The sequence below is a fragment of the Capricornis sumatraensis genome, chromosome 8, assembly GCF_032405125.1.
Source record: "Capricornis sumatraensis isolate serow.1 chromosome 8, serow.2, whole genome shotgun sequence".
NCBI classification, from domain to species: domain Eukaryota; kingdom Metazoa; phylum Chordata; class Mammalia; order Artiodactyla; family Bovidae; genus Capricornis; species Capricornis sumatraensis.
The window spans coordinates 93,992,400-94,004,105 of record NC_091076.1 but is presented as its reverse complement, the minus strand read 5'-3'; the positions used below and the strand labels follow the sequence as shown (position 1 = coordinate 94,004,105).

General features: G+C 54.2%; 1 protein-coding gene across 1 annotated transcript; it reads right to left on the bottom strand.

Annotated features, from left to right (window-relative positions):
* Positions 1–28: 28 nt before the first annotated feature.
* Positions 29–6,657, bottom strand: NAGS (N-acetylglutamate synthase). The gene is made up of 7 exons (XM_068977233.1): positions 6,180–6,657; positions 5,326–5,600; positions 4,998–5,211; positions 4,517–4,697; positions 3,498–3,669; positions 3,219–3,401; positions 29–1,564 (listed from the first exon to the last, which is right to left on the bottom strand). Exons 1-7 carry the CDS (start codon positions 6,603–6,605, stop codon positions 1,411–1,413), a joined length of 1,605 nt encoding a protein of 534 aa, XP_068833334.1. The 5' UTR covers positions 6,606–6,657; the 3' UTR covers positions 29–1,410.
* Between the last annotated feature and the right edge of the window lie 5,049 nt (positions 6,658–11,706).

Sequence of the window (11,706 nt, the reverse complement as noted above, 5' to 3'; positions counted from 1 at the left end):
ATTTTATATAGACGTTTGGCTTTGCTTCTCTGTTCTCCCCACGGGGCACTTTGCCATTGGCTGGGATTGCTCTTGGGTTTCTTGAAAGCCCATACCCGGGTAAGCCCCACCTTGACCCGCCCATGACCTTGCTCCTGTCCTGAGAGTCCCCACTGTCCTTGGGCTCTCTCTTCAAGTCTGCAAATGCTCCCTGCAGTACACGCTTCGACCTTTCACTCAGTCCCTCTCGTGGCTTGTCTTTTCCTCCCCATTTGATGCCAGCTCTTTTGAGAGAAGTCTTTGGCGAGGGCAGCTAGAGGGAGAGGACTGATTAAAGGTCCACTCTGAGGCCGAGGAATTTTCATTTCACAGATGAGGAAATGGAGGCTCAGAGAAGATTGAGCTGCTAGCCTGAAGCCACAGATCTGGATTCCAGGCCAGGTCTGTTTAAAGCCTACATCCAGCTGTTAGCTCAACACCACCCCTCTCCTCAGGGAAGACAGGCTGCTCTAGGGGGGTTGGTCTCAACAGCCCCTGGTCCCTCCCTACACATCCACACACCTCCTGACAGAAAGTAGCCTCAGCAGCCAGTATGGAGCCTGGCACATCATAGGGGTCAGAAATGTCGAATGCAACCTCAGGCTTTGGACTTTCGCCTGTCTGAAATGTCCCCCTCCTGCAAAGATGGAGACACAACCTCCAGGGGGGTCGAGGGGAAGACCTCCGAGTCTGGGCTTGGCTCTGAGCCCTGCCTGGTAAGGGAGATGGGGCTGCTGTCAGTTCGGTTTGTGGAATGGAAGATGTTTCCTAACTGAGGGATAGGGGAGCCCCTCTGGGGGCTGCTGACAGCTGGCTGAGGGAGGTCTCGGGGCCTTGGCCTCATTTAGCTCCTCTCTTCCTCTAGGAGTCCCCTGGTTCCCCATCCCTCAAGATGTTGCTCCCAGAGGGTCAATGCTAATTTCAAGTGTGAGCTGACTTTCAGACAACTACTTGCATTTTAATCAAGGCCTCCTGAGATGTTTCAAGACCCAAAGGAGTTTGAATGGTGGACTATAAGGCAGATATGGGTGATATTTTGGGCAAGGAAGCCTCAAAACAGCACAGTGGTCAAAGACACTGGCCTACCCTCAGCCTTGAGTAGAGCCCTTAAAGGCAAGCCCTCCTCCCTCCAAATTCCTAGACTGAAAATTCAGGGCCATCTGGTTGTGGCTTTGGAGCAAGTAGGGGGTCTTGGGCAGGCCCTTTTCCTTCCTGTGCTTGGCCTCCGTTGGGTGCCCTTCTCTGGGCAGGGTAGAGTAACGGCTGCTGCTTCCTCTGCAGTTCACAGCCAGCATGCCTGGTCCGGCCTGTGGCTGCCTTGGGTCTCCTCCAGCAGGCATGGCCTTTTGTCCACACTGGCTGTCCCAGGGCCTGAAGGGCTGGTAGAGAGGGTCAGCTGCCTGGGTCAGAAGCTGGCTTGCAGAAGGAGTCTGGTATCCCCTTGGCATGGTTGACCAGCTCGTAAGAGTCCCGAATATCGGCCAGGCCAAACCAGAAGAAGATCCACTGCTTATTGGAGAAGCTGCCGTCGCTGTGTTTGAAGTACCTGCTCGGGGTGGGAGATAGGTTTTAGGCAAGGCCAGGGCTCACTACCAGAGAAGGCAATGGCACCGCACTCCAGTACTCTTGCCTGGAAAATCCCATGGACAGAGAAGCTGGAAAGCTGCAGTCCATGGGGTCGCTGAGGGTCGGACACTACTGAGAGACTTCACTTTGACTTTTCACTTTCATGCATTGGAGAAGGAAATGGCAACCCACTCCAGTGTTCTTGCCTGGAGAATCCCAGGGACAGGGGAGCCTGGTGGGCTGCCGTCTGTGGGGTAGCACAGAGCCGGACACGACTGAAGCGACTTAGCAGCAGCAGCAGGGCTCATTACTCACTGGTTCATTTATTGAGAACCTACTACTGGCATACCACGTTTTGTGTTTCACTAAGGTGGCGCTAGTGGTAAAGAACCCGCTTGCAACTGCAGGAGACGTAAGAGACCTGGGTTCAATCCCTGGGTCTGGAGGATCCCCTGGAGGAGGGTATGGCAGCCCACTCCAGTACTCTTGCCTGGAGAATCCTAAGGACAGAGGAGCCTGGCAGGCTACCATCCATAGAGTTTCAAACAGTCAGACACGACTGAAGCAACTTAGCACATTGTGCTTTGCAGATACTGTGTTTTTTTACAAATCGAAGGTTTGTAAAGCAAACCTTGTAGAGCAAGTCTATCAGTGTCATTTTTCCAACAGACGTTTGCTCACTTCATGTCTCTGTTTCATTCTGGTAATTTTTGAAATATTTCAAACCCTCCACCAGCTAAAAGATGACTGTTCACTGAAGGCGCAAGTGATGGTTAGCAGTTTTTAGCAATAAAACTATTTTAAATTTGAGGTATGTACATTGGTTTTTTAGACATAATTCTATTTCACACTTAGCAGGCTGCAATATAGTGTAAACATTCATATATACCAGGAAACCAAAAAATTCATGTGATTTGCTTCATTGCAATATTCACTTTATAGTGGAGGTCTGGAACCAAACTGGTAATATCTCTGGGGTATGCTTGTATGTGCTGAACACTGCTAGAACCTGAGGTTTGTAATCTGATTTTATTCTCATAGCACCAGCCAATAGCCTGGTGTTATGCTATTTTCACAGAGGAGCAGCCAAGGCTCAGAGAAGTTAGCTAACTAGCCAGAGTCACACAGCTAGGAGGGTTAGAGTGAGGCCGCCTTTTCCTCTCCACACTGCCTTGGCTGTGCAGCCTAAGGAGGGGTTCTTGTTCTGTTCTTGGTGCCCACAGAGCAGAGTAGTAGGGGAATGAGGAGATAACTGCAGAAGGAAAGAGAGGAGGGGGTGTCCCACTGGAGATGCAATGGGGTCAGAGCTTGGCAACTGGGCCTGGACTAAAACGGTAAGGGGCTGAATTTCTCCAGACCCTGGGAGAGGCAGGCTGTGTCTCCGGTGCAGACTGTCTTCAAGGCATCTACCTTAACAGGACAAAGCATAGTTAAGTGTGCTCTGCCTCTAGGGAAATCTCAGGCTCCATGTGTGGTCTGCTCCCTGGGGAATATGGGGCCACACTGATGTGCCGGCCATCTCTCATGGGGGAAAGGTAGCTAATGAAAGAAGGTGAAGCCCAGCCTTCCAGGCTGGTGGATTCCCGGCATGGCTGGTGAGAGCTGGAGAGGGAGCTAGGAAGGGCAGAACCTACCAGGGATTGATGGGGTTGGTGACCCGGGAGCGCCAGAAAAGCGTCTTCAGGTCCCGCCGCAGGCACTCCCACAGCATCTGGCCGGAGCCTTGGCCCTGGCGGCTGGAGCTCACCACAAACTTGTCTAGATACGGGGTTCCCCCCAGTACGGGCTCCGTGGTCAGAATGGCGGCCGCGTTGTACCTGGCGCAGCGGGGGAGAGGCAGGCTGGGACCTCTTCTTGACCCAAAGCTCTCCGGCTTGTCCCGTGGCCCCTGCCCTCTGGGGCCTCAGGCTCACCCCTCAGAAAAGTAGACAGAGTGCAGCCTCGGGCGCAACGAGGCCAAGTAGTCGTCTCGGAGCTTTTTGCCGAAGCTGGCGTTGACCAGGTTCACGAGGCGGCGCTGGTCCAGGCTGTCCAAGCAACGCACTCGCAGCATCCTCTCGCCAGTCTTGAACAGCGTTCCCGAACCTGGGGGTGGGATGAAGGAGGAGCGGTTTATTCAGCCCGAGATCCAGATCCCCTCCACTCCTAAGTTTGCGCAGCCTGGTGGAGGTTCCAGATAGGAAGGTGGCTGGTGGGACAGTTACCTCCTTTGGGAGCTCTCCACGATAAGATGCTTCTTATGGTCTGTATAGAGTTGTCTGTGCTCTTCACTCAGGGAGATGCTTTTCCTAGGCAGTTCGTCCCTGGAGTTCCCCCGCCCCCCTCCCCGCCCTCCCACTCACCTGTGGTTCCACCTACTTCCCCTAGTCCCCCCCGTCCCTGCCCACCCGGCTCCTGGCCCCGCCCACCTCTCCTGTGCTGTGTGTGTACTTAGTCGCTTAGTCGTGTCGGACTCTTTGCGACCCCTTGGAGGGAGCCCGCCAGGCTCCTCTGTTCATTGGGATTCTCCAGGCAAGAATACTGGAATGGGTTAACAGCCCTCTCCAGGGGATCTTCCGAGCCCCGATCTCCCGCATTGCGGACGGATTCTTTACCGTCTGAGCCACTAGGGAAGCCCGAGAATATTGGAGTGGGTAGCCTATCCCTTGTGCAGCGTATCTTCCCGATCCAGGAATCGAACCGGGGTCTCCTTGCCTTGCAGGCGGATTCTTTACCAGCTGAGCTACTCATTCCACTTGGGTCCGCTGGGTCTGTGGTTCCTCCCCCCCAGCCAAGTCCCGCCCACCTGCCTAGTTTCACCCAAGTTCCAGCCCAGGCTGGTCCACCTCCTTGCAAACCTCCCCCAGGTTTGGCAAGGGCAGGAAGCCTTTACTGTGGCTTCTCCTGCCCCCCGAGCCCCCAAACCCCGGCGCGCCCCTGCCCTCGCCCTCACCCTTGTTGCTGAAGAGCTCGGTGAGGAACATGCTGGCAGCGGTGATGACGGCGGAGGAGTGATGGGGCAGGCGACTGAGTATGTCCACGATGAGCCGAATCTGCTGGCGTTGTTTAGTGCTCACCCAGTCGGCATTGGTCACCAGGTCCAGGTCGGCGGGCAGGTTCACGTTACTCAGGACCTGTGTCCCGGACTAGGGGGTGAGCCTCCGACCTGCAGCCGCACCAGGACTGCGTCCCGCCCTGCGGACCTCTCCTCACTTAACCCCTTTTCCCTTACTTCCTCCCGGAGTCCTCCACCAGGGAGGGCTCAGATCTGAACACTGTAGGCTGAATCCCTCTCTGACACTCCATTCCCGACCCATGCGGCTTCGAAGAGACTGACTCTGGGGCCCATAAGGGAGGCGTGCAGGGGCCGCAAGAGAGACACTCAGCAGAGGTGCGGAGGCGCAGGGACTGGAGCCCGAAAGGAAGAGACACACCTTGTTACTGCCGTCGTGCAGGCCGCCTGTGGTGTTGAGGAAGATGATTTTGGTGGGCCGCAGCGCCTTAGCCAGAGACGCGGTCACCTCCAGCGAGTCCAGGAGCACCGAGCGGCGCGCGGCGGTCTCCCCAATGGGACACAGGATGGGGATGCTTCCGGACTCCAGGCACCACTGGAGCAGATCGGTCTCCACAGAGACGATGCCACCGTAGCTGTGGGCCAGACGCGGGGCTCAAGGAGATCGCCTCCGGGCCCCGCGGGGCTGGGGCTGCGGAGGCCGAGCGGCGTGATCCGAGGACGCCGGGGCAGGCAGGGTCGGCACTCACCTGGCGTGAGGGGCTGGCTCAGCAGCGCTCAGCACAGACCCGCCGCCAAAAAAAGGCACGGCGGCTGCCGCATTGTGCCGCAGGGCGTCCACCAGCACCGTGCATCTCTGGGCGAGCTGTGCCTTGGCCTCCCAGAAGGAAAGACAGCCCGAGGGCGCCGTGGGAGCAGGCAGCCCCAAGACCACCAATGGCTTCATGTCCATGCGCTGCAGGAAGGCCAGGGCGAAGGCCAGGCTGGATACGGCCTTCGGGCACTTGATCACCTCCTCCTCCACCTGCGGAGGCGTGGGCGTTCAGGGGGCACGACGCCCACCCTGACTCCTTCCTCACCTGCTCGTTCCTCCAGCCTGGTCCTCAGGGTCCCCTCTGAGGGGGGGGGGTCCCCATCCTGCCCAGGAGTTATCAGACCCCATTTCTGGTCACCTGCGCCCACCTGCTCTGCCCTTTGCCCCGTTGGGTCTTGCCATCATCCTCTTATCTCACACTAGCGTTCCTCGCTCGGCTCCTCCCTGCGACCTTGGACTCTAGGACACCTTAGGGGGAGGGGTGAAACAGGCAGCTTCGCTCCAGGTTCCCCGATGGCCAACTGAACCCCTAACTGTGCCCAGGGTGGGAGGACTACTCTGGCGCATCTTATTCCACCGGCTGGAGACCCCAGACTCCTCACCGGGCTAGGAGCCAGGCTTTTCGAGGGCCGCGGCCTCTCCCAGTCCCGGGCTCTCGTTAGGGCTCCGTTGATCCCCTTCCTGGTTCCCCTCCCCGATCGACAGCCCGTCCTGCCAGACCCGGCGACACATCGGCACACAGCCCCCACCCACGGTCTGTGACCCAGCCAGACACCGGGCTCGGCTCACCTCGATGACGGCGAAGGGCCTGTCGGCAGAGTGATGGCAGGCCTGGAACTGCGTGAGCCAGTGGTGCGCCTCCCCGGGACTGGCCCCGCACTGGTTCAGGAAGGTCTGGATGTCTCTCTGCACCAGCGAGCGGCCGGCGGGGGGCCCCGGGGAATCGGGGGGCACCGGGGGCGCGGGGGGCGGCGTCCACAACGGCTTCTCCGCTGCAGAAGGATGGACGTCGTCCTTGGCTCCCTCGGCCTCCTCTCGGGCTAGCTGGGCCGGCCCCCAAGCCGTGCTGAGCCGGCGTCCAGGGCTGGTACCCCTGGTCGCCTGCCGCCGAGCGCCGCAGCTCAGCCTCCTGGTGCTCCCCGTGCCTCTGGGGCCCCGGAGCCTCCCGCCCACAGGCGCTGCCCACAGGGCCCAGGCCATCCGCACCGTCGCCATGACAACCAGACCGAATCGCCCCCCCACTAGTGACCGTCTGTCAGGAGCTCCTGCCTTCAGGGGCCTCTTAACCTGCAGCGGGGCGGGGCTGGGCCGTTCGGGGCGGGGCGACGACGGGGTAGGGGGCCGCGGGTCGGGCCATGGGTCAGAGGGCGGCGCTGAGAGGATTCCCCGCCCCTGGAGGGGGGTGTCGGAACCCACTAGCGAGAGTCACGAGGCCGAGATAAAGGGTGGCTGCGTGTCTAATCTACTGCCAAGGCCGGTTTCAGAAGGGCTCAGGGGCCCCACAGGTGGCTCTGGCGCTCAGCAGGGTCTTGAACAACCAGGGAGGAGTCTGACTAGGGCAAGAGGGCAGAGCAGCCACCTGACTAAGAAAGGAGGCTTATGGGGCAAGAGTGAAAGCCCGGAGGTCGGGGAAGCCTCTGCCCCGTTTGAGCTCAAAGAAGATGGAATCACGTGGAGGTTACCAGGGTTTGCCAAACCCTAGCCACTGGGTGCCACCTTGAAGAATTTTGTCTTTGTGGATAAATTTAAAATTTATCCACATCAGGACTGTAACTAGAAAGCTGATGTCACTTGTAAGAAAGCCTTACAAATAAACAGGTTAAAAAGTGTTATAAATTCCAGCTGGATAGTGTTGACTGCTTCTGTTGGAAACAAAGATGGTTAGGAAGGTAGATATCCCATAGCAAGCTTGAGGCTTCTTTCTTGGTAGAATAGCTGCTGACACATGCAGCACACCAGGCCCTGTGCAAAGCACTTCGCAAATAGTAACTCACTGAAGCCTTACAATGACTCCAGAATGGACACTTTTATTATACCCATTTTATAGATGAGGAGACTGAGGCACAGAAATGTGTGAGGGCCAAGGTCATTCAGTTCATGAGCAGTGGAGGTGGTCTTTGAGGCAAAGCAGTTTTGTTCCTGATTCATGTTATTAAGCAAGATGTGCAAAGGACTTGAAAACTTTCATAGGATGTGATTCATTATTGCTTAATACTGTATACATGTACTGCTTAAAAACACCCAGTGCGCAATCTGGTACACATCCTGCCCTCGGGGACACTATCCTCTGATGGGGTCCCACCCTCTGTCCTTATGGAGGGTGAAACCAACTGCAGAGGGGTGACAAATTGGCTGAGGTCACACAGCTTGTTAGTGTCACGGCCAGACCCTTGGCACCCTTGCGCCCCGCACCCCCCCCCCCCCCCGCCCCACCCCTGCACAGCTCTGTGTTCCCTGTGCTGGAACTCAGGACTCCTGGGGCTTTGCTTGCATGGGGAGCATAGTCTGGGTTCTTCTCTCCTGAGTACTGCAGAGGATGCCGGCTGAATGCACCAGTCCTTCCTGGGCCTCCCCCATTAAAAGACACTTTCCCATGAACAGGTGCACGTTACACAAGCAGGCACACACGCACACAGCACAGTACATGCACGTACTGTCCCGGGCAGGAGACTCCTGTCAGCAGGAGACAGGAGCTGACCTCTGTGATTTCCGCTCTCTTTTCCATTTCCCTACTTCGAAATTTTGAGTTCCAACAGAGAGTGAAGCAATGAGAGGGAGGATTTGTACACCTTGCCCTGTGGGGCCAACTCCAGGGCTGCCTTTCTCTTCTCTGCTTACTGCTGCCGCCCGCCCCCCACTTCCCAGAATCCACTGGGGCATCTTGATTTTCCTTCTTTCTGCTCTCAGAGAGCCCCACCCTCAAATGTGCTTTCCCTTCCTGGTCTCTCCATCCAAGCCCCTCCTCAGAGTGCCTCCTCAACACCTCCCTAACTCAGTTTCCCGCTTCTGGGTCTCTCCTGCCTTTGCTGCTCTGGATCCCTGCCTCTGTCCTGGCCCCTCGTCAATTCTTCCAGGTCTTTCCCCACCAGCTGCAGTTGAGTCCTGCCTCTTGCCAACTCGGGGCCCTTGTGAGGGCAAGGACGACCTCTCTTTTCAGATTGGGCTCCCTGAGGGCAGGGTTGGTGTCTCTCTCTTCAGCTGGGGGGCTTCCCGAGGGCCCACCAGGCCCAGTAGCCAAGAGCATCCACCCCATTTCCCCTGGCCGGTGGGGCTGACGCTGGCTGGGGATCTCCTTCCCTCTTCTTGGGCTTCAGCCCAGGGGGCTGTGTCCGCAGACAGCCAATGGGACCGAGGGATACCCCAAGTAGATGATTAACTCCAGGCCAGATGACCCTGGGGTCACTATCCCTGGGGCAGGCCAGCCTATGGTTGGGAACCGACCCTGCCTTCTGGAGGAGACGTCTGTGGGTGTGTGGGGTCAGCACCCTCGCCTAACCCGCCCTCTAACCTGAAGGCCTGCAGGATCACTGTTGGTCTATGACTCCAGCTTGAATTTTGTTTTTCCCTCATTTTTCAGAGCAAGATCTGTTGTCAATGGGCTCAGAACTGGGCTCCTATCTTTTTTTTTTTAATGTTTATTTATTTGACTGTGTCAGGTCTTACTTGCAGCACATAGGATCTCTGTTGCATCATGTGGGAGCCTTTGTTGTGGTGTTGTGGCATGGAGACTCAGTAGTTGCAGCAAGCTACACTTAGTTGCTACAAGGCATGTGGGATCTTAGTTCCCTGCCCAGGGATGCAACCTGCATCCCCTGCAATGCAAGGTGGATTCTTAACTACTAGACCATCAAGGAAGTCCCAGGGCACTTATCAGGTCTTGGGTCCTCAAGATGCTGGGAGCAGAAATAACCTTCCAACTCCTCCAGACACCTCCCCTCAGCAGGGGCCTCAGCCCTGGACACAGGGGCAGGTTTGAAGGGTCAAGGTTTTCCCTCCCGTTAGAGTCCTCTTTGGCTGCCACTTAGTATAAGTGGACATGGAGGTAACAGGAATCTGGGCAGGTGAGGGGCCAGGGTTGACAGCTGACAGTCTCAATCATAGCACAGGAAGAAACACACACACAGATACACAGATCAGACAAAAGCAGAGACCCACACCATCCGTTAAGATGCACACAGGTATGCAGACCCAGAGTACATAACCTGGAGACTCCCAGCATCTACAGTCTCACGGACACACATGTGCACATGGATACACAGTGTAGACACACAGATGTAGAGAGAGAGAGAGTTCTGCTCAGACACACATTTGCACATTTGCAGAGACTTTCTCAGCAACTGTCATACATAGAAACACATGCACATATATGTGCAAAGGTACTGAGAGCATGTAGGTATACACCTAGCTGTAGTCATGGACAATTTCAGGGACATGTAGATCCGGAGATTCAAATGTACACAGACTTGTGCACACACACATGCACACACACACATACAACATCCAGAGTTAGAAGCCCAACCCACTCCTCCTTGAGACCACACCCATCTATCCATGTACAGAGGCACGCAGCCACACTCATTCACATGCTGTGATGGCATCTGGCGTGTGAGAAGTGTCCAGCAACTATTTATTGGATGAATTATTGAAGAGAGAACAGAGAGAAAGAAGCAGAGGCTGTATGAGACTTCACTGGTGGTCCAGTGGTTAAGGATTCTGTGCTTCCAAAGCAGGGGGGGCAGATCTCATCCTGGTCAGAGGACTAAGATCCCACAGGCCTTGTAGTGTAGCAAAAAATAAAAATAAAAAGCAGAACCCATGGCAAGGAAAAGTTGGCTTCATAGTTTGCCAGGTCTGTGGAATCTGTGTTCACAGGCTGCCCTGAGGCAGCCCTCTTCATTGTTCAGTACATACATGCCAGGTACTGAACTAGGGGCTCTGAGGATGAGGTTCCATTTTTTTTTTTTTTTTTTTCTTTTCTGGATGGAAGACAGGAGGCCTGGGCTCTGCTGCTTCTTTGGTTATAGAGGTTTTGGCAAGGCATGTATTCTCTGAGCCTCAGTTTTCTCACCTGTAAAGTGGGGGAAAGATCATAAAACTTGATCTCACTGCATCATGGTGAAGATGTAAAGCTCTCGGTGGGCATGCAGTCAGCCAATTCCTGGTAAATTTTGTAGGACAAACAACCTGATTTGTTCAACAAATTTCAAGGAAAAGAGGAGGAGGGGAAAGGATGAACATGTAAGTCAAAAGATGTATTTTGAAAGTCCCTTTTCGTCCTTATTTGGATTCCTTTTTTTAAAAAATTGAAGTATAGTTGATTTACAATGTTGTGTTAATTTCTGCTATACAGGAAAGTGATTCAGTTATATGTGTGTGTGTGTGTGTTAGTCGCTCAATCATGTCCAACTCTTTGTGACCCCATGGACTGTAGCCCGCCAGTCTTCTCTGTCCATGGGATTCTCCAGGCAAGAATACTGGAGTGGGTAGCCATGTATATATTCTTTTTCATATTCTTTTCTATTCTGGTTTATCATAAGGTATTGAATATAGTTCCTTGCACTATACAATAGGACCTTGTTGTTTCTTATTTGGATTCTGATTCAAACAAACAGTAAGCGTTTTGACAATCAGGGAAATTGGAGCACAAAAGATATTTTGTATTTTAATTTTTAGGTGTTATTTGATTGTGCATTAATGTTTTTAAAATGATTCCATGTTTTTTAGTGTACATATGGGATATTTATAAATGAAATGATAAGATGCCTTGAATTTGCTTCAAAAAAGCCAAGAGAACAGAAAGTGGGGTGGAGGAACAAAGCCACAAGACTGACCATGAGTTAGGAGCTGACACTTGTTGAAGCTGGGTGATGGCTTCAGGGGATTCACTATACAATCTCAACTTTTATGAATGCTTGTTGCTGCTGCTAAGTCACTTCAGTTGTGTCCGACTCTTAGCGACCCCATGGACTGCAGCCTATCAGGTTCCTCCATCCATGGGATTTTCCAGACAAGAGTACTGGAGTGGGTTGTCATTGCCTTCTCTATGAATGCTTGGACATTTGCAAAATACAAGATTTAATGAATTCCCACGTGTGTATGTTCCCAGTCTGACATAATGTAAACACTTAATAAAAACTAGTTTTTTCCTTCCAAGCAGTTTTGCTCCAAGGCATAAATATGTGAAATAATAAATACTCCATAAACACATACTACAAGGTGGAGGAGGAAACCCACAGATTTATGGATTTAAGATTTTCAGTTCTAAGTGTGTCATGAGCCTCTTGTCCAGCAGGGGGCTCTCTACTCTCTGCCTCGC